The 22,501-nt window shown below is 39.5% G+C and overlaps 1 protein-coding gene across 5 annotated transcripts in view; it reads left to right on the top strand.

Annotated features, from left to right (window-relative positions):
• ATL2 (atlastin GTPase 2) overlaps positions 1-22,501 on the top strand; it is a 37,762-nt gene that overhangs the window by 10,067 nt on the left and 5,194 nt on the right. For all 5 annotated transcript variants that reach the window (XM_085219094.1, XM_085219092.1, XM_085219093.1 and 2 more), the window contains exons 2-11: positions 5,669-5,949; positions 10,724-10,858; positions 12,235-12,339; positions 13,285-13,335; positions 15,468-15,524; positions 16,437-16,529; positions 16,786-16,924; positions 17,718-17,845; positions 19,459-19,515; positions 20,679-20,750. In XM_085219094.1, coding sequence (XP_085075220.1) covers positions 5,669-5,949; positions 10,724-10,858; positions 12,235-12,339; positions 13,285-13,335; positions 15,468-15,524; positions 16,437-16,529; positions 16,786-16,924; positions 17,718-17,845; positions 19,459-19,515; positions 20,679-20,750 — 1,118 coding nt within the window. The remainder of the gene's footprint in view (positions 1-5,668; positions 5,950-10,723; positions 10,859-12,234; positions 12,340-13,284; positions 13,336-15,467; positions 15,525-16,436; positions 16,530-16,785; positions 16,925-17,717; positions 17,846-19,458; positions 19,516-20,678; positions 20,751-22,501) is intronic.

Raw genomic sequence — 22,501 nt, 5'->3', positions numbered from 1 at the left:
TTCCACAAGCTGTTGAAGTACACCAGAATTTCAAGCCGGATGTTTTAAGATCAGTGCAGTCCACTTCAGCTTGCTTTGCCATTCAGTTGTGTGGACAAAGTGATGGTGCATCTACACTGAGGGAGGAGATATAGGTCGTTTTGTATGGCCACAGATGGTCAGGAGAAGGGCTCAGGGGTGCTGAGAGCTGAAGAAGCAAGACTTCCACCAAAGTGTGGGCTTGTAAGTGAACACGATTCTAAGACTACTAGCTTGGAGGCTTAGACTTTCTCATCTCTCTGTAACTCCTTGAGAGAGCAAATAGAGGGAATACTGATGCACCATCTATGCTAAATGAAAGTGACTGATTTAGCTGACTGTTTATAGAGCTACTAAAGAGCAAACAAAATTTATTTTAATGTGTCGGCTCCAGTGTCCAGAGACGCTTACATGCAGTGTTAGTTGATGAGAAACAGACTGTATCTAACACCAGCTGAATTTAGTAGTTATGTAATTTTTTTAACCTTATGAAAGAGTGTGAGTGATGTGTTTAACCTGCTCAGGCTCTATTTGGGTTGAAGCTTAAAGGTAGATCTGATGCTTGGGTTCAATGAATATGTGGGTTCCTCCTCCTAAGCATTTAAAGCAGGCTGTCTCTTTTATTTTCATAGCATGCAAGTTGAGCTCTTGCTCCCATGTTCTTACATTGGAGGACAAATAGGTCATCAGCTGCTCACTGTGCCCTTAGGGGAAGCAGGAATTAGCTTTTGTTCATTTTACTTCATACTTTAAGAAATGGGTTATTTAGTTGAGTTTGTTCAATTGAAATATTCTCTTTAGCTACACAAGAAGCTACTGTTCTCACAATCTGGCTTAGCATTTCAACAAATGTTGCTTGTTTTGGATACTTAGCTGTTGTGTCAGTAGTCCTGCTCTAGTGGTTGCTGAGCAGAGTGCAGAACTTCTGGGGAAGCTGGGCATAGTTGGTTCCTGTGGCTGTATCTGCTTCCATTCAAGTCTGTCTACTTTTGTGATTGCTTCTCCTGCATCTCTTAGGCTGTTTGACCTGGCTTAGGAAGCTATTGCAGTAGCTCAAATCCTTAATCTGAATTATTCAGGCTGTGAGGGGCTGAAATGGAGTAGGGAGTGATTAGCAAATCGTTGTAGTCATAGGGCTGAATGGACAGCAGGCTTCAGGGCAGGTCCAGTCGGTGATCTTTCTGCATCAGCTTCTTCCAGAACTGTATGTGACTATAGTCCAAAGTATGTTAGTTTAGTAGTGCAGGATGTATTGCTTGAAAAAAACTTAGCTGTGGCTTTCTGGGCCTGTTATCGCTGCTCTATGAACTCTGTGAATGCCATATGTTTTGTCAGGTGAGAGCTCTTCTGTAGGTACTGAAAGCCTTAGGTCCAGCGTTCTGTGCACATGGGTGTTTCTAACATTGAGGCAAGCTTTATGCCATGCCTCCGAAAAAAAACCTCTTCTCCTATTGTTTGTGAATGAGTGCACTGGGACCATAACCCCATTTCTGGAATGGAGCTAGACTTCCCCACAGTGTCAAGCTTTTTGAAAGAGCCGACAACAAAAACTGACAAAAAATCCACGCAAGGCAACAGAATTCAACTACTTTGACTGCTTCTTCTGCAGTACTGAATGCCCTGTCATGGAGACCTATACAGAGAGATTGCCATGAGCTTGGTGAATTCAAACTGTCTGGTTGTCTAGAAACGCTCAGTGCAGGGATGACCATTCTGGGAAAGCCACTGCTTGTACCTGGTTTGTTGGAGTACTAGAAGAACCTTGAGCAGAGTGTGGTCCTTAGATGAGGCTGTAGGACAAATATGCATAAATTCTGACTTGGTATTTGTGCACTATGTCTGTGCTGGGATAGGGGAGGAATGGGGGACAAAAAAAACCAAACAATGCACCAAACCAACCAGAAAAAAACCAAGAACACCCAACCGACAATGAGTAGAGCAGTAAGGAGTATTCTGCATTTCATCAATCCTGGCTTGACTTGACAGTGCTCAGCATGTTTCTTTTATGAACTACATGCAGGCTTACTGTAATGCTCCTGCCATTTTTGATGAACATTGGACTATGGAGTGGGACTTCTAATCATTGTTTTGAGACAGTGCTGTGGAAGTACTTCTTAGAAGTGGAATGCAATCCTTCTGCCCAGGACTCCAAAACCTCCAGGGAAGCCTTCCAGAGTATTCTAGTGCTACCTGAGACAGCAGCTAGCAAAGTGACAGGGTAAGCAGTCAGAAAGCAATATCAAGAGGCCAGATAGCTTGTGATATCTGCCTGGGAGCCAGTGGCAGGTTAGTATATGTTGGTTATGTTGCTGGGCTGAGCGGTAGTACTTGTTCCACAGTTACAGTATTTAACATTGCAATGTCTGTCCAGTTAACTGGTTTAAAATCTCCTGAAAGGAGGGGTATTCTGTGCCACCTGAGAATGGATTTATGAAACCAGCTCTTCTGGATGGATCAGGTTTCCTTCACAGCTGTCAACACTGTAGTTCTCCACCCTCAAAGTGCTTGATTCATGGCTATGATAGTGTTTTCTGTAGGCAGTTTGGGAACTTTAGATATATTAAGCTGTCTAGTCTGACCTTCCCCCCCCCCCCTCCCCAAAGGGGGAAAAAAAAAAGCAACAAAAAATAAACAACCCAACAAAAGAATATCCCAAACCAACCCACTCTGCCTCCTGACCTGGTGCATTGGACTTCTCTTTCTAGTCTCTATTGGTGAGCAAAATATAATGGACATTGAACAGGACCAGAGATTAAACTTCCATACTCTGTTATTTAAGCTGCAGGGTACAGAAGACTATTAACAAGGCGTTGTGGACCTTTAGCAGACCTAACGCATCCAAGCTCTTGATAGCATTATCAACTTGTGATAGGGAGAACGTTTGTTTAGAAAAAAAAAAAACTAATGATAAAAGATCACACTACTTGTTTGTCAGGAAAGTGTTTTGGCTTGAGGAGGCTTTGGGTGGCCGCTCTATGTGTTGGCAAAAGAATGTTGCTAAGGCTCAAGCTTTGAGATCTGCTAAGGATCTGATGACTTCCAGGAAGGAAAAGGTGGTTAGTGTCTGGCTCCTATTCAGTGAAGAGAAATAGCAGATGTTGCTTGAGCTTATAGAATCATAGAATCCTTAGCATTGGAAAGGGCCTTTAAAGGTCATCTAGTCCAATTCCCCTGCAATGAAAAGGGATGTGCACTGCTAGATCAGGTAGCCCAGTGTCTGATCCATCCTTGCCTTGAAAGTCTCCAGGGATGGGGCATCCACCACATCTCTTGGCAGTCTGTGCTGGTGCCTTGCTGCCTTGATAATAAAAAATGCAACACAGTCTATATTTTAGTTTACAAAACTGATGTTTTATTGCAGTTGAAATGAACAGTTTTAAGAATACAAGGCTTTTACGAAGCAGAGTTAAATGTTGTCTAGGGAATACGTAAAAGCAGAGGTATACTTTGCTATAATTTGAAAGCTGCTTTTTTCTATTTTATGTTTTTATCAATAGAATTATTCTCTTTCTTTCTGTCAAAAAGACAAGGGCTATCTTCTATGTTTTCTGACCTACAAAGAATGCTTCCTATATGGGGCAAATTTCCAAGTTTTTGTGAAATTCTTTCAAAAAAGAGTGTGTGTTTAACTTCTGAGAAGAAAAAAGCTTTAGGAGGAAGGTGGAGTTTTTCTTCTGAAATGGCGACCATTATTGTGTCAGTGTACTTTGGTGTCCAACTGATAGCTAATCTTAAAGCTACTCCTGTTTGTCAGGCCTGTGGGTGCAGCTGAATGTTTTGGCCTGCTTTATCAGCCAGTCTGGGTTAGGGTGCTGCTGGGAACTGTTTTGTGCACTCACTTGGATAATGCTGGATAACTTGACTCTAGCTCCTTAGGATTTAAACACTCAAGATTATCATATAATCATTTGAGTTGGAAGAAACCTTTAAAGGTCATCTAGTTCAACTCTCCTGCAACGAAAAGAGATACCTGCAGCTTGATCAGGTTGCTCAGGTCCCTGTCCAGCCTGACCTTGAATGTCTCCAGGGATGGAGAATCTACCACATCTCTGGGCAATCTGCACATGGGCAGACTCGCTACCGCTCCCCTCCCCTAGTTTGAAGCCCTACTAGCTTTTCCCCAAGGACTCTCTTTCCCTTGAGAAATGTGGTAGGCATCTGGTGACTGCAAGCCCAGATGCATGTAGGCCACCCCATTGACAAAAAAAAAAAACAACAATATTTTGGTTGTGGCACCAGCCATAAAGCCAGGTATTTAAAGGTAGGATCTTTCCACCTGAAGTTCTACACTAGCTTTGTATTATATTCAAAGCAATACATACGTGCATTTTTAAAGATTTGCTGCCACTGACCTTTGAAGCAACACAAATGCGATGCTTGAAAATGGAGTTGTCCACTCTAATTTACAGTAAAATGAAATGCTGTCAGAACTGGCTAAAGAGGCAGCCTTTGGAAAAACTCCAGGGTCACTGTGTTGCCAGGCTTTCAAGTACATGGTAATGATTCAAATGTCTCATTACGTCAACGAAACAGTGCGTTGGAGCACTCTTCAAAGTCTTTTGCTGGGGATGGGATCTAAGATGCATAGTCTGGCAGGAATGACTTGGCTGAACCTGTGGATGTTGGTGGGATCTCTGCCATGTATGAATCCAACTGCATGGGTTCCATGGTGCCTTGTGACACGGCCCCTGGTCTGCTTCCATAGGGAACGCTGGGCTGTGTAATAACAAACCTACATACAGCTGCTTCCTCTCTTTGATAAAAGCCATGCTTGGGAATGTAGGCGTGACAAGCCATCCAACATAGTGAAGCTGGTGCACTGATGTTCCCACATGCGTAACTGCTAGGGAGATGCCTCAATCAGCTTTGTGCACGTGGAGTTCTATAACTAAATCTGACCTGAGCTGTAGTTCTTTCAGCTACTGAAAGAATTGGCTCTCAAAGGTTATTGATTCTTAGTGTGAATAAAATGAGCTCCCAATATTCTTTTTCTTTTTGTAGTAACCTGTACTTGCTGTTATTGAATCATGCTTAATGTGTCAGAAAACCAGCGTGGGACTGTTTTGGTGTTTCTTGCTTTGTTTTAGACCCCAAGATGTTACTCCTTATATATGTGTGAGGTTTTCTCCTCTTTCAAGCAATGAACAGGCATTCTGCTGTGTTTGAGAACTGAAGCAGGTGTTGGAATTAGAAAGGAATTTCATCGTCTGCTGTGGTAATCTTGGTCTTGCTTGCATATGTTGGTAACCAAAATGGACTGAAAACAGTTGTTTTGACAGCAGTAGCAGGTGATTACCTAAACTTTTTTTTTTTTACCTCTTTGGAGCTTGTTCTAAACAAACTAATTTCTTGATAGGAGAAGAAACCTGCAATTTTTAATGCAAGCATATAAGAAGCCTTGAAAATGGGTCTTGGTGCTGAGAAACAGTTTCCTTCTGTGACTTCTTAAAACCTGTGGAATACTGGAATCTGAAATGCAGACTATGTGCAAAACTCATGAAAATGTACAGACAGCAGCTGTTGATCTCATCTGCACGTGTGCATTCCTAACAGCAATCCTCTTGTTGTTGGAATGAAAGCCTAGCATGGGTTTTCATAGAAATGTCTTAAGCTGTGACTTACTAATGCAATGTAACCTGTCAATTTGCAGGTAAGCATTATGAGGAGGAAGAAGAGGAGGATGCCCTACCTGACTCGGATGTCATGCCAGATTCAGATGACGAGGTGGATTTGGATAAGCCACGCCCCATACAGATTGTTCTCGCTCATGAAGATGACCATAACTTTGAGTTAGATGAAGAAGCATTGGAAAAAATCTTGCTTCAGGAACACATCAAAGATCTTAACATAGTAGTTGTGTCTGTAGCAGGAGCTTTCCGCAAAGGAAAATCTTTTCTGCTGGACTTCATGCTTAGATACATGTATAACAGGGTGAGTAATTTGGACTTTTTCTTGCAGCAAAAAAAAAAAAAGTAGTTTAGTCTTTCAGTTGTTCACTTTTGTATTTGTTGACTTGAATATAAATATAGCAGGTAAAACTTCTTACAGAGGAAGAGGGGAAGCCAGCTGCTGTGTGCTATGACTCTGTAAAGAAGTGTGTTTAAGGTGATGGTTGTTCAATATATAATTGCTGTAGTTATCACTGAAATTACTGGGATCCTGATGTAAGTGGATTTGAGAAGATCTTGAGTAAGGTGAGCATAGTGGCCTTCTAGTTGAGGTTTGCAGAAGGTCTTATCCAGATGGTGGATTGGAAGAGTATTGCTTTGACTTGGTCTCCTACAATCGTGTTGTGGCACTGTCTTATCCATTGCTGCAAAAAGAAGAATCTTAGCAGATAGCTGTTAGAGGGCTAAATCTGCTTACTGAGATATGGCAAACGGGAGAAAGTCTCCTACCTTCTTGCTTGGAATGCGTCCCTGAACACAATCCAGGAACTTTTCTGGTACTTTTTAGTCATTGGTTAATTAATGCCTGATCTGAAGTTTAATTCCTCTGTATTTTGTAGCTTTTGGCTTGTCTTCTATATTTTGAATTTTTGGCTGATACAGAAGGTGGCATAGGGCCTCCTGTAATTGTATTCATTTGCCTGTCATAGGTTGTGATGTTTCTTTGTACAGTGAATATTAACAGTTCAGTACTTAGCTGCTTTTTGAAAGTCTTAAGTGACAGAACAAGAGCAAATTCCTTTTTGGTCACTTCTTGGAGTTTGTGATAGTGGAAACTAACCGTGACTACATCTATTTTGCCTTTGTGCTAGCTGGCTTGAGGAGAAATCAAGCTGACCCCTGCTATTTCAGGAAATATGGGAATATTGTAAAGAAGCTGCTGGTAGCTGGCAGATAAAGACTTTCTTTCCCTTGCTCCAAGTAATGCCTGCTATTGAATTCTCGCTGATTTGCCAAAAGCCCCATAAGACACTCACTAAGGGTGTAGTAGGAGGAATGAATACTAAGTAGTAAGTTGGCACTTGCAACTTTTTAAGACTCTTCTAGGCTACAGAGAAATAAGCATTTCATTGATATGGCTGTCCAGTGGGTGACTCTTCGTGTGTATAAACCTTCTGTAGTGTCCTATTTATAATAATACCAAAAAACCCCCACCCAAAACAACCACCAACAAAACTCCCAAGAAATACAGCCATCTGATCTAGATGAGTGGAGACAAAAATAGATTCTCCCAAAAATAGGTTTGCTCTTCAAACAAATACTGTAACTTTCAGATTGCAAAATAAAAGTTCAGAGAGCAAAATATATTGGAATGTTTTCAGTCTTCTGTAGTAATATTCTCTATTCACTGTACTATACAAACACTTTTTTCAGTTTTCTATAGGTGTCCTTCAAAATACCATTTGTTGACAAGCTCAGCCATTTGGTGTGACAGCTATCTCTTCCCTGAAAAGAGGAGGTCTTGCTCTCCATGCGATGCTTCTGGCCAGGCATTTGTGTTCTGAAGCAGTGATGCTTGCAGGCCCTTAGCTGAGTTGATTGTACTCATGGATGCATCAGAAGATGTTGCACTTTGCTGAATTGTTTCCTGCCAGCTCAGTGACATAAACTGGCTTTGCAACAAAAGCGTAAGAGCAACTTCAAACTTGAATAATAGAAGTTGGGGATGAGAAAAGATGAGTGCAGTGCCTCTACTTCTGAGCCTGATGAATTTTAAGTCAGGTGGTGTCATCTATGCTTACACAAATTTTCATAGAATCATAGAATCACAAGGTTGGAGATGACCTATAAGATCATCTAGTCCAACTGTCTTCTCACTACCACTGCTACCACAGGCTACTAAAGCATATCTCACAGCTTCTCATCCAGACGCCTCTTGAGCACTGCCAGGGACAGTGACTCCACGACCTCTCTGGGCAGGCCATTCCAGTGCCTGACCACTCTCTCAGAGAGAAAGCTTTTCTTTTTTTGGTACAGGAGGGGAGGTCTTGGTGGAGCTTTATAATGCTCTTAAGTCTGATCTCTCTAACTTCATTAGAGTCTGTATTTATTGTGAACTGAATTTTGGCCTTTGCACAAAATACCAGTGCATCCATGTTCAATTCATACACTAATCAAGCAATCCTTGGATATTCTGTCCCAATGATATTAAAATATTTGAAAGTCTTTCCAATGTAACTTTGACATCCCATTTTCTTGTCTAAGACCAAGAGCTAGGAGTTGTGTGAGATGTTCCCATTCTAAAAATCTAACTTGTGCTGCTGAAGTCAAAGGTAGGAGTTTTAAAAGTCTGAAACTGGTTGCTGACTTCAGGGAGAGCAGACATCTCATTTCAAGCACTGATAATTAATGTTATCATTGCTTATTTGAAATGAAACAGGAGCTGCTATTGAAAAGCAGCAGTGTGTGTTCAGTAAAGCTGCTGCAGTGATCTTGTGATCTCTGCATAATGAGCCTTATAAAGAATTGGGTGCAGTAACAGTAGTAAATTTAAATTGGAAAGGTTTTTTTTTATTTAGAAGTATGACCATAGCTTGTATTAATCTGCAAGATGTACCTCACGTTGATGGTACTAACAAAATAAAGCTGCCTTGGACCTTTCTTTGATATGAAATACGTTTAGAGAGATTAATACAGTATTGTGGTGCTTCTTACAGTTTGATTTCCTGTAGGAGCAAAGCCTTCCAAAAGCCAGCTTAGTGGATGAAGAGTAATGCAAAGCTCAGAGTCGGACCCAGGCTTTGTCTGCATCACCTACAGGATGAAGCAGCTTGAGCTGAACTTCTGCTTATTAAGACACCAAAGTCTCCTGTTGCATGAGTCACATGAAGTAAAAAGTGATTCTATGCAGTTCTCACTGAGATACTTATCAAAACTTCAGGTAGTTTTGGTCTGAGTTTCTGTGCATAGGGCAATACGTTTCTGGACTAAATTGGGAAAAAGTATTCTTCCTCTTAAGTATGGATTATATTGCTGAATAACATAACAGCTTCTTTTGGAAAAAAAAAAAAGTGCAGGTTAGTCTGCTACAGTACATCTGTGAAATCTGATTGAGCCTTGCAGAGTCTTGGGTGTACTGAGTCCCAAAGCAGGCATGGAGCTTTGATTTCTGCTGTGGTCAGTGGGTGTGTAATTATGGGATACAAACAAACAAAACCTCAAAAATATTCCCTGGCAGCTTTATTCTTTTTGTGTTGTGCTTCTTCTCGTTGGTTGTAGGAATGTGCATGTTAAAAACAAAGACTAATAAAAAAAAAACACCTGTAAAGAGCAGTAGTTTGCTTCCCTTAGGTGAATACCTCTTCTGTATTTTTTTAATCTGCTTAGTTAATTTGCTTTTGCCATATATGATCCAAGTAGCAAAGATGAATGGTGTGCACTTAGCTCGGGAGGATGCTGATGCAGAATTGCTTAATTGACTTTTCCTTTTAGTACATGGGTTTTCTGTGTAGAAAGTAACAGTAGTATGTATGAAGCATACTTTTTTTTCTCCTTCTTTTGAAATAAGGAGTTTAATTTATCCATAGCAAATATTTGTGTATGTGCAGCTTCTGAGTGCCACGTGATGCTCTTTGAGATGTGAAGAAGTCTGTCATGAGCTATTCTGAAAAGATTCAACGTGGAGTTAGCAAGTTAGGCCATAGCTTAGTGAGTGGAGGAGATGCCCCTTTGACCTTCTTTACGAGCACACTTACCTTGCTGATGATATTCTCTGGGTGCTCAGAGGCAAATTCATTGAAAATCTGTTCCTGTGTTATAAAGGCTTTTCCCTAAGCTTCTTCTTCACTTAAAAATTTGCTTCCTGCTTTTCCAGAATTTCAGTGTGTGTAACCTATACCAGTTAGAGTTCCTTAGAGTGCCTGTTCATGTTCCCTTACTTCCCCAGTACGTAAGCTGCTTTTGTGGGCTAAATCAGTTCACATCACATCTGGAATCTTCTATGTGAGCCAGTGCTCCATTCATTGCCAGTCCTTGAGGTCTGAAGACCTTGCTACCGTACCAGCAGGCAGACCTGTTAGCTTCAGACTGTATTTGACTGCCCAACAGCCTTTTCCAAAGCAGGAGACTTGGTCTGTGAGCTTGTAACTTGCATGTATTGATTGGTACACATCAGACTCTCAATTTTACCTTGTAAGGTGAATCCTAATCACTTGGGAAAAGTACTTTCTGTGACTGATGTATAGGAATCTTCTAATCCTTATGCTTTCTTTTTGCCTTCTGCAAGCAGCAGTGGGATTCTTGACTTTTGCCTCTGTTAGTGCAGTGGTTTAGAGGCTTAGGTGCTTATTTAATTTCAGCAGTTGACCAGTTTGCAAGGGAGAAGGGGGAGGATCAAGTTGAAATTAGTTCTCTGTTCCTCACAGAGGTTCAGCTGTTTCTGTAGTTAAAATATATGGTGTTTACAACTGTGTTTTGGAAAGGAAGAGTCGGGCAAAGTGAAATTGATGGATGAAACTGAGCTGTTCTCACTGCTGACTCTGGGTGCTTGAGACTTCAAAGTTACGCATGTACGCTCTGCAGTGGATAAAGATCTGGGCAACTGCTGAAATACAGTAGACCACAAAGCAAAATTTTTTTATCATCTACAATGTACAGTTGAGTAGCACTGTGGTTTTTAATCCTTAGTGTAACGTTGCTATTCAGCTTTGACAAAAATGAAAGAATGATATGAAAGTCTGCTCTAAAACATACTTGGAATAAGAAAAAAAAAAAAAAAACCCTTTCTTGGTATTAAATAAGATTTTCTTGTTTTATAGACTTCTCCTTGCTGGATAGGTGGAAACACTGAGCCTTTGACTGGGTTTACATGGAGAGGTGGATGTGAACGGGAAACCACTGGCATCCAGATCTGGAGTGAAGTGTTTGTAATTGATAAACCCAATGGAACAAAGGTAAGTGCTTGAATTAAAGATGTATTTAGTGATTTTTGCCTCTGGGTGAAGAGTTTTAATGCCATGGGTTTTGTGGAGGCAATTCAACATCAGCTGGTTCCTTTCTATTTACTGGCTGTGTAACGCATTTGGAAACCTTATATCAGTGCAGGTGTGTGGTTTCCTGCTGGTATTCAATCTTCAACAATAGTCCCATTTTAAAATTACTTTGGCGAAGCCTGTTTTGTCCAGGCCAATAGGTGGGTTATCCTGTGAATGTTTTAAAACTACGTTGGTTATAAATACTGTGTATAGACAAGTGCTGTGATAAGAACAGCTCTAACAAATACTGCTTTTTGAGTTGAGATGTGCTCTGGCTTGTAACTGTTCTGGCGACGTGTAGCACATAGCTGTAAGCACTAGAAATGCAGCTTCAGTGACTAGAAGCTGGTTGTTCTGCATAGTTCATCAGCTGGCTCATAAAAACAGAAAGCACATCTACTTCTGGGCAAATGCTTTATATACTAACTATACTTATCAAAACTGGTGCACCTTTGAACTCTAAATTGCTGTAACTACAGCGTTTGATTTCAGATGTTTATTTTCATACTGAAACAGTCTCAGTGTTGTCAGTACTTACTCCCTAACATCAGCACTGTATTCTTAACTGTTCTCCTGAACTGTAAACTTTTACTTAACTTCCATAGTCCTTATATCGCTAAAGTGCAATGGGAGCATTTGTTGATTAATTAGTATGGGAAGCTGATCTTAAACAGCTAGTAATTTAGAGGGCTGCAGTGGGTTTTACCATGTTTTCGAGCTAACCATGCAGTTCTCTGGCTGAAAAGCAGTTGAGTTATGAGGATCTGTTGGTGCTCTGAAAAAAAAAAAAACTTATTTATTATTGCTTATTTGTTGTCTGCAACTGAAAAAAAAAAAAAAAAAGGGAGTTGTACTAGATCCCAAAGATATTGGGCAAATTAATTCTTATCATTAAGACCACTTTATTTCCATGTCACTTCAGCAGATGGTCAGTGCCATTTGTCTAGCTTTCTTTTGAAAATAATTAGTTTAAGACATCTGTCTTTTAAAGGAGCCATCTCATACTTAGTTGACAATCCAGTACAGCTTATCAAAGCTGAGACTGATATTTTTACAGTTATTTCTGTGGGAGAGGATGAATAGTATAGCAAGACCAAGGACATAAGGCTGATGCATTTATTGTTGTTTGCTAATCTGTAGGTATATATAAATGTTTGTACAGGAAACTAGTTGAGGCTTTAAGTAGGTGTGGAAGCAGAAACAATACTGTACTGTAAACAGAACTTACCCCAATGACCTGGGGTTTGAAACTGTAACAACTTGGTTAACTGTTGCTGCTCTTCAAAAATCTCTAGGTTGCTGTACTACTCATGGATACCCAAGGTGCCTTTGATAGCCAATCCACTATCAAAGACTGTGCAACGGTTTTTGCCCTGAGCACCATGACAAGTTCTGTCCAGGTGAGAATACCTGCGCTGACAAGTAATGGCAGCTATAGGAACCCTCTTGCCTGAGTCTGCAGTTTCTCTTTAGCTATGCTTAGCAAGTTCACCTGCACGTTTTCCTCCAGTTATTATGTATGCTTTCATACTTAATGGCACATTTGCAGTATTGTGTAGATCACCTTGATTCCAGAAAGGCATCCAAGACCAGGCTGGGTTAAATTGCTGAGTGTACTGGTAAATCCCAAACAAAAATGTCATAGTAACAACCACTCCTGTACTGATACAGTAGAGAACCTTTAAGACTTTGGATAGTACAGCTAGGGTGAAATTACACTGCAGTCTCTTAAAGGTACAGCTACTGATATTAAAAACATCAAAGTAACAGGAGGATGTGGAACTCTGCTTCTGACTTCCGCCCCTTTGTTCCTATTGTTAGGATAAGGTGTGGATCGCTGTTGCATCTTTGAGCTAAGTGCTCTTCAGTATTGATGTCATTGGAGCTCCCTAGAAAAAGTCAGATTTCCTTGGAAAGATTTGAGAGCAAAAAGGACTGGTGAACCATCAGCCCAGCTGTTTTTAAAATAGGGATGATGCCACTGGAGCACTTAAACTTGAGAACAGCAGATGGACATGCCCATCTTAGTCCTTCGCTCTCACCACTGTACTGTAATTAGAGGCATTCCAGCATTATTCCTAGATTTCTTTATGACTTGCTTTCTTGGAGAGAGGATGTTCTAAGAAGGATTAGGGTAGTCAGCAGTGATTTTTGTTGTTGTTGTTGTTGCCTCTAGATAAAGGTAGTGACTGATCTTGAAATGTTTTCTTTGACTGGTTCTGGACACTGGCTTTCGGGTAGTTGGATGTTTCTGGAGGTGGTGAAAATACTCAAGAGGTCTAAAGGAGCCTACATAAAAGATGATGGTTTCAAGTTATGTTTTAATTTCTTTACTTTCCTTCTAGGTATACAACTTGTCCCAGAATATTCAGGAAGATGACCTTCAACATTTGCAGGTAAGAATATACAAAACTTATATTAAGCTACGTCTGAGCCGACAATCTTGAAATTGTTCTTGAATTTACTGCTGATAGAACTGTGACTTGGTAGCTGCTTTGTACTTAGTGCAAAGACTGAGTCTGACCTGATGCTAAAACTAACACTGCCTATAAAAAACATTATTTGCATCAACTCCATGATGTTGTGATGTTTCCTCTTTGACAGCATAAGAGTAATATAGCATAAACTTCTCATTTGGTGAAGTCTTCCTAAAGTCTGTTCTCTACACAAGAAGTGCCAAAATTCCAGAGAGGATTAGAATGGGAAATAATTCCTGAAAGCACTTAATGAGAAGTTTCCAATATTTCTTCTTTTTTCCCTAAAATTAGAAAACTGACAGTGTTTCATAACTGGTTTCTACTGAAATTTGGGAACGTGACTTGGAGAAGAAAGAGCATCTGCTGCCTGGAAACCTTTTCTAGTTTTTCAGCTGAGAAACTTCTAGAGAGTCCGATTCTGTCTGGAAACAAAAGTCATAAGAGTTGTCCACTCTACTGTGAGATTTTCATCCTCTAATGGGATGTTGTAGTCAAATGTCACTGAATTGTGGCTTCATGTGAATGGTACAAGAGTTTTATCTCCTTAACGTAAAACCTTAGCTTCAAAAACCGTTTTGTATCAACTTATGTTTGCCTGTGCTCAGGTCGTGACCGTGTCACAGCTTGATTACTCCATATATCATCTGATTGAAAGGACTTCTGTCTTATTCAGTGCTGCAGAAGACTGGCTTCCAGTGCTGGGAGTAGAAATGAATTAACTAAACATAGTCTTCTGATTCTGTTCTCAGTTAAGAGTGGTATGCCAAAGAGAGGAAAGAAAAATGACCAAGAAATTCGAGTCCACAAAACAAATCCCATAAAAAACACATTTCTAAGCAAACAGGAAGCATCAGGAAAGTCTGGCTTTTAAATAATTTACTAATAATTTTTAATAACCTTTGACAACCTCAGTGTAGTCAGAATAGATAAATCTCTGTGTTACAGTGAATAGTGAGATTTGAGGGAAGTGCAATTAAAAAGAAGCAAATGCACAGGCATTCCCTACCCACTGAAGATGGGGACAAGGGGTCATGGGCTGAGGGAAGAAAATGTGCTAGTCTGAAATACTCTCACTCTGTCTTTTTCACGTAGCAGGGAGGTGAGTGCAGTGGACAGTTAAGATCACAGAAACAAGCCATTCTCACATGGATGCTTGGCCTCTTCAAAGCTTTATGCTCAGGATGACAGGGACTTGGAAGTTCACTTGTATTAAGTTTGTCTTGTAAGTTCTCAGATGTTCTTCTGACAAACCAAGGGAAAATTGTCCACGTAGGTTTTTTTTTTCCTGAGGTGTCAGAGATTAGCTTTAATGGAGAGGAACAGTTGCAACAATTGCCTGATTATAGAGGGTACTGGCATGCTTCCTTCGTCTTACTCTCATAGAAAAAAGGGCTAGTAGAAAGCCATATCTGAGTGTTAAGCTGTGCTGAAACAGCCAGCATGTGACTTGTGTTCTCGTGAGTTTGCTGGCCCACTTAACATGGAGACGAAGAGTGCTGCTTTTAGCATTAAAGATGGTGAAAGTAACCAGAGGAAGACAGTTAAGTTAGCACTTGATTTTATGCTGAAGAGTAAGAAAAATTATTACAAGTCGATCACAGGCTGAAGTAGAGATCTGGGAAGCTGCTGAACTTGACTTGTATTTGAATGTCTGCTACTTTGGGTCTAGGCAAGTTCCTTGAAATTCTGAGGAATAAATCTTTTGTGTAAGTAAGGGACAAGTGTTAGGCAGGCTTACCTCCTTAGCCTTCCAAAGTGTTGGAAACTGACTGGAGACCTGGTCAACTTTCCTCTGAGAACAGCCTGCAGGCTGCCCACTTTGAGCTGCAGTGCCATGACAGTTCTGGTATGGCACTGTGAAACCAGTGGAAATTATCTCCTTCCTGAGTTTTACAGAAGTTTGATGTGCTTGTTCTCGAGCTGCATTGGCCATTTTAAACCATAATGGGATTTAAGATTGAATGCTTTGTTTATTAGTGATGTAATGTGACAGTGAGTTGTTACAGTAGAAAACTGTTTTATGTGTTGCGCTCTTATGCTCTTTCTATCAGTTGTTTACAGAATATGGAAGACTAGCAATGGAAGAAATTTACCAAAAGCCGTTTCAAGTAAGTGTGTGTGTTAAATGTGTTGTAAGCAATTGAATGTGTAGAAAATGAGCTCAGGATAATTTATGAAGATAAATTAGTTTGCCTGAAGCTAGTCTCATCTTTACAAGATGAGCTTAAGCATAGAAGGTATTAAAGTCAAGTCTTGTGCTGACATTAGGGAGAAAAAGTTTCATTTTTCCTTCCTAGTCATTACTTCTTGAGCTGTGGTTGGTCTTTGTGTGTTTATAAGTTTAGGTCGTATGGCTTTGAAATATTGTTGAGGGCCATATTATGTTTCATTTACTTGAAGCATCAGTGATGTTAGTGTTTGAGTTCTCTAGATTGTTAACTTCCTCTGATTATTGGCTAATCTAGAGAAAGGTTTGAGGCTTCTTACGTTTAGTGGAGACAAAGTCTGAGATTCCTTTCAAGCTGAATTATCAAATGATCCTTCTGAACGTGTAAAGGTATTAGAGGTGAGTTTTTACAACTTGTGTCTCTAGAATATTCAGTCTACAAGTGTGAGTCCTTTGCATTCTTGTGATTTGACGCAGGTAAGATGGAGCCTTTAAAAGCACCTCATCAAATATAAGACTAACATCAAAGTTAGTTCTATATCTTGAGCTAATAAATAGGAGGATGGAACATGTAATCCCACAGAGGTAGCAAAAAGTAAACCCACGGAAAAGAAAAGCTATCTTTGAGATGCTGGAATGCTTCTTTTCAGATAAGAAATCAGTCACATTTGCATAAGTGGTTGGTGTGTGGTGTCTTTTAAACAAACAGCTACTTGCACCACAAAGCTGTAAGGCTAATTCATTCACAGTAGCCAAGTTTTAGACTTTTTAAATTATAAAATAATCATGTGTCGTAATTCTTGACTTTGGGAATGATACAAACCATTAACCACTGTTGTTTTTCCTGTTACAGACACTAATGTTCTTAATTAGAGACTGGAGTTACCCTTATGAGCATGCATATGGCTTGGAAGGAGGAAAAAAGTTCCTAGAGAAAAGGTTGCAGGTAAATTATTTACAGTAGTCCTAGTATCATGGTCTGGCATATGTGACACCTCACTGTCAAGATAGTGATGCATAATGAACTAGCTCTTTGTGCTTTTCCACTTGTATAGAGTTCTGGGATTTAGAACTCTACATTTTTAGGTTCAAGAATGAAAGCTTAAAAACAATCTTGTGCTTTTACTGCTTTTAAACTGATACTCAATCATTCTTGCAGTGCTGCAAAACTGTTAGCAATTCTTGATGCTTTTTTTCTTCAGGTAAAGCAAAACCAACATGAAGAGCTACAGAATGTAAGGAAGCATATTCACTCCTGTTTCAGTAACCTTGGCTGTTTCCTGTTGCCCCACCCTGGTCTTAAAGTTGCAACAAATCCAAATTTTGATGGGAGATTAAATGGTAAGAATTTCTATTGTGTTCTTTATTCAGGTCACTGAATTAATTTTGTCATGAAAGTTAAACACTGAAATAGTCGGCCATTGAAATGCTTGATTGGAAAAATGTGGAGCTAAAAGGTGAAATGATATTTAGAAACGTGTATTGTGTGTTCTTATCAATTTAAAGGGAATGGATATCTTTCTTTGCATCTGGGTGTTGACTGTAGTGTCAACTAACCTGAGACATACCTAAAGGTCATTAAATAGGATTCCAAAAAAAAAAAAATTGCAGACATGAGCATTTGTAAAATTAAGACTTAAATTTTTTTAATATTGAAAGGCTTTTCTTTCGGAGCTCGCTAAATGAAAAGGTCTAAACCAGAATGATTGTAAAATAACTGTAGTATTTTGCCACTGTGGAATGGGAGGCAGCTAGGATTTCTTCATTATTCTGCTTCTCCCAGTAGAGAGAACGTATCAGAGTGGAAAGGGCTGAAAATATGATTGTGCAATAGTGGGATGCTGACTAGTTCTGTGCTGAAGGCACAAACAACCTCTGGGTTGTGTAAGAGACTGGTGTAATTGGGAAATGTACTTTAAATATTACAAGGACTACAGGACTCAGTTTTCTGTTTGAATTCAAGCTTTCAGGAGTAAATAGAAATTAATGGAGGCATAGCCTCCACTGTGTTGTTGCAGTTGTGTTGCTATTTTGAACGGTTAAGGGTTATGGGTTATCGGTGTTCCTTTAGGAAATATAAGATTGAAAAGAAAACTAATGATTGTTTTCTGAAACTGAAACTGAATTTTTCCAGATATTGATGAGGATTTTAAGAAGGAGCTGCGGAATTTGGTACCGTTACTGCTTGCCCCTGAAAACTTGGTAGAAAAAGAGATTAGTGGATCCAAGGTGACCTGTAGAGATCTTGTAGAATACTTCAAGGTAAGCAAACTCATGCTAATTATTTTTGTTAATGGCTTGAAAGAAAATATTCTAATTTTAGGATATCTTGTTCCCAGAGAAGATAAAGGTATCTAGGCTGACATCCACTGATCATCTCAGTTTTACTTTCATTTCATTATTCTGACTTTCCAGAACTGGCACACAGCTTAACAAAATAACTCTTTGCAACCTGCTGTTAGCAATTTTTTTCTTTGTAATAAGCTAAAATACTTCAAGTTCTATTAGATAGAGATTTTTTTCTTTGTTTTTACTATTTTGAGAATCTAGTTTATCTGGATTTATGTGAGTGGGTGTTTTTTTTTTTTTAAGGCTCTCACTGGCAGGTAGAAATCCAGCTCTTAACCTTCTGGATGTGCAGTAAAAATCTCATCTTATTTTCTATCCCTCCAAATTTGTAATATGCAAGGAAGATGCTTTCTTACACTCGTGTCACAACCTTGTGTGCTATAAAATTCATGGGTACTTGCAGCTGTTAAACTCTTGAGCTGTTCTGATATCATGATGACATCAGTAGTAACATGGTAGCGTAATTCTGACATCACCAGGAATTGGTCTGGTTTATAGCTCTTTTTGAATTGGAAGGACTTAGCTGGCTTCATATGAGAAAACAGCATCCCTAATGACATGAATTTTACATTACTACTTCTGAGCATGCATGTTGAAGGCAAGTCAGCTGGTGTTATGGAAGTGCTTACGTGGAGTGGAATCTGAGACCAGAACTCTTAACACGTAGATGTTGCTTTATGTATGCTTAGAAGAAGATGCTTTATGGAAGGCATGATGTGGGATGCAGTACTCATGGCTGCTCTGACAAGCGTAAAATCTACTCTGAAGCTGGTGTGTTCAGTCTCTTGGTGTTCACATGGTCGTTTATCACTTGCTCCATTTTCTTCTTTAATAAGGATTGATCCCATAGGGTGCAGGGAGTACATATTCAATGGCAGTTTGAAAAGGAGTGCATCCTAAAACTGTGTGTGAAACCTTGGCTATTGAAAAGCAGTCTAATTCATGTTGCAGTAGCCAATCTGGGAACAGTTGTGCAGGGTGCTGTGCATATACTGCATAACTAGGGAAAAGTGTTCCCTGGTCTGGATTTAAAGCTGAAATCGTGAACTCTGAGTTGGAAACCTGAGGGTTTTTAGTTGGAGGAAATAGCTACCAAAGTAATACTACCAAAGAGTAAAAAAAAAAAAAAAAAAAAGTAGTACAAGCCAAATTTCATAGTTTATTGGTGCTTGCATGTTAAGAAAGCCTGCCAGTGGCTATTGAAAGAGAACCATTTTGATAGAGATGAAAGAGCTTATTTTTAATACCTGTAAAAGCATGTTACTTGAAATGCTTTGTTAAAACAAAGTACTGCTTCAATTTGCTATAACTGGAGATTATAGGAACTTTGTGTTAGGCTTCTGAAATGCAAAGGGGTTAAAGCACTAGGGATAAATAGGCAAGTGACAGATATGGAGAAACTTGTTTGAGTATTTAGCATTATGATAAAATAATAATTCATGAGCTTTGTCTCTATATAATGCCTTTTCTTTCCTTCTTACCCTCATATGCTTAAGAAATAAGAAACCTCTTCTTTTTGATTCTAGGCTTACATTAAAATCTATCAAGGAGAGGAGCTACCTCATCCAAAGTCTATGCTGCAGGTATTTTGATAGTAGATGTGTATTTCATAAGTCCTGGTCATGACCCTTGGGAATGTGAAGCTTCCACACATACATTTGTAGTTCTTGAAGGAACTGTGTGCTTTGAAAGCAAGTGAAGCAGGGGGCATTATTTCTTTTTTTAGCTGCTTCAATTTCAGGCATAAGTTTCCTTTAATAACTTGCTCTTCTGTCAGTGTCTTTCAGACAGTATTCAGAGGGCTTTTAGTATCAGCCTTAGTAGACAAAATGGAGAAAGATTATAGTAGTGCAGCTAATACTACTGTCTCACAGTGTTGGGCTCCTAACAAACAAACATGTGCAACAAAGATCAGGTAACTACACTGAACTTTCCTTTCTGTGTTGATCTAAAGAGGGTGTAATCAGCTATAAAGTAACTTGAAGATGTAGTGATTGTATAAAAGCTATGTGATGAACATTCAGATTTTTATGATGAAGTTTTCTTCTAAGTACGTACTCTAGAGCCAGTTAAAAAATATTACCCACATGAAATGGTTAAAATTAAGCTTTTAGTGTCACTTCATTAAGACATGGAGGGCAAGTCAATACCCAGAATAGTTGAGGAACCAATTTTTGAGACTTTTGGGGAGAGTGGGTGATTGAGAGAACTTTTCACAATGAAACAAAGGTGGTTACCGTGCCCTCTAATTAACATGCTATAAATGTGGCTGAGCGGTAAAGATGACGACATCTTGCATTATGAGCCAGAATAACTGTCCCTGATGTGACACAATTTGAAAGTAGTGTAAGTTCTTACAGATTGACACCAAAACTGCACATACACAGTGTGGAATTAATACCAGCTTGCAGCTTTCCTCACAGTGAGGCAGTGATGTCAGGATTAATGTTCAATAGTTTAGAGATCCTTATTTGCTTTTTGACAGTAGAACATTCAGAAGAGATTGCTCACAGTAACAAGCCTGTACAAGCACATAGGAGTTTGTCCAGAGTTGTATTAGCGGAAAAAACCTTTCTCCTAGTCCATAATGTGTCTTAATGTATATCACCAACCTTCACTTGTTTGTGTGGGGCATTTTCTTGGCAGTCTATGTTTGGTGGTTGCTGGGATATGTTGGGCAGTGCAGATACATGTGTATAACTAGCTGGTAGTGCTGTAGTGATATGTGGTTCTCAATGTTTTCTAGGCAACAGCTGAGGCAAATAATCTTGCTGCTGTGGCAGGAGCAAAAGACTTGTACAGTAAAGGCATGGAGCAGGTATGGTAACAAAACTTTTTCTAACTGAATGTAAATACACGCCTTCTGTTTTAGTGTTTGGTGTAGGTTGGGAGTGTTAATGGGGGAAAAAATAGCTTAGTCAGGATGGGTGTCTGATCTAGTGCATCTGGGGTTCTTTCCAATAGGAATTGGTGGGGAGGTGTGGGAATGGCAGTTCTTAAGAAACCACCTGTGGATTGCTGCTGCTGCTCCTGACACATCTTAAAGATCTTGTAACATGAAATAGACGGGTAAGTGAGGAGATGTGGTGTCAGGGCAGGTCTGAGGGTAGAGTTCTAGTATAGTTTCACAGTTTGGAGTAGCAATTGTCTATTAGCTGTCAAATGTGTGGATTAAAATCCTTTGAAGCAAACCCTTGATATAACAAAGCTATGTATGCAATTTCCTACTTGATTTTTCTCTTTAAGTTAGTAACTTATATAGGTGGACTTTGTAGTGTTACACGAGGTTTTTATCACAGACAATTCTGAAAGCAGTTGCATGTCTTAAAGCTTAATGAGACTATGCTTATTGTAAAATTTTATATTGGGAGTAGACCAGTGGGTGTGATAATATGCTACAAACATAGCTCCCCACTAAGCAGGCAAATTCTGGTCTTAATCACTGAAGTAACTTTCTGTTTTGAAGTTAGAATAAGACCTAGTGCTAGTGGCAGGCTAGGCAGTTTCAGCTGTTAGCAGGCTGAGCTGAGAATGTTGATGTAGAGGGATTCCTTCGTTTGTTTCCATTTTTGGACATCTCTTGAAATAATTTATGTTGTGTATTTGAAGGAAAGAAAAAGTCCAATCTGTTTTCCTGTCTTGACTTTTTATTGGCTAGTAAGATACCATAGTTGTAGGACTTCTTACTTGGAGCAAGGAATAAACAGAAACAAATGTTCTTCTAAACAGACTTGTGTTTCCATAGTAATTTTTCAGTATTATATATTTTTATATTGCTGTAGAGATAAAACAGAAATATCTTAAATCAGTTTTTATCCAGAAGTCCCAAATGTTCATAATGTGACACAGCTTTGAAACTTCTGTTTTCAGGAACGAGACTTAAGACTGGATTATGTATGGATATTTCTTACCGTAGTGCCTTGAGCTCTCCTCATGAGCTAACCCCCTTTTTTTTTTTTTGAGTATGCATGAACATTCTCCCCTTAATGACCTTAAATGTAAGGAAAAAGAAGTGCAGGCACACAGAGCGTAAGAGAACAGTAGTGTTTGTATGGCAAACCGTGGTTTGATGCACAAGGATCTCCTCTTATTACAATACTCTGGGGAATGTGAAAAGACTGTTCTGGAAAATGAGGGATTAGTAACTGTTTTCCAGGGAGCTTTCTAGCTATGGAGAACTGTAATAAAGAAAAAGCAGAAAGGTGCTTATTCAACTTGAGCAGATGGGGTGATGGTGTCAGGATTTTAACAGTGAGATTTTCTTTGAAGAAGCTAGCCAGTGAAGCCATACATCTTGTGAGGCAGAAAGGACGAGCTGTACTCTGAGAAAATGATCTTTTCTGTGTCCAGCTGCAGGAGAAAGTTAAGGTTGTGTTTGAAGAATGAGATGATTAGCACTGTGATAAGTCTGCCTTGTGGCACAGGATGAAGGCTGTAGGTCATATGGAAAGAATCTTCAGTCTTCAGACATAGTCTGACTGTAAGGGACTCAAGGAGTCGGAACTGATGTGAGCAGTTTGGATCAGTGTCTTAAGTACTCTCTGACTGTAGCCCTTATGTGGCTGGTCA

Source organism: Meleagris gallopavo, chromosome 2 (assembly GCF_905368555.1).
Source record: "Meleagris gallopavo chromosome 2, MGAL_WU_HG_1.1, whole genome shotgun sequence".
In the NCBI taxonomy this organism is placed as follows: Eukaryota; Metazoa; Chordata; class Aves; order Galliformes; family Phasianidae; genus Meleagris; species Meleagris gallopavo.
The sequence above is the reverse complement of the archived record's forward strand: the minus strand, read 5'-3'. Positions and strand labels throughout refer to the sequence as shown.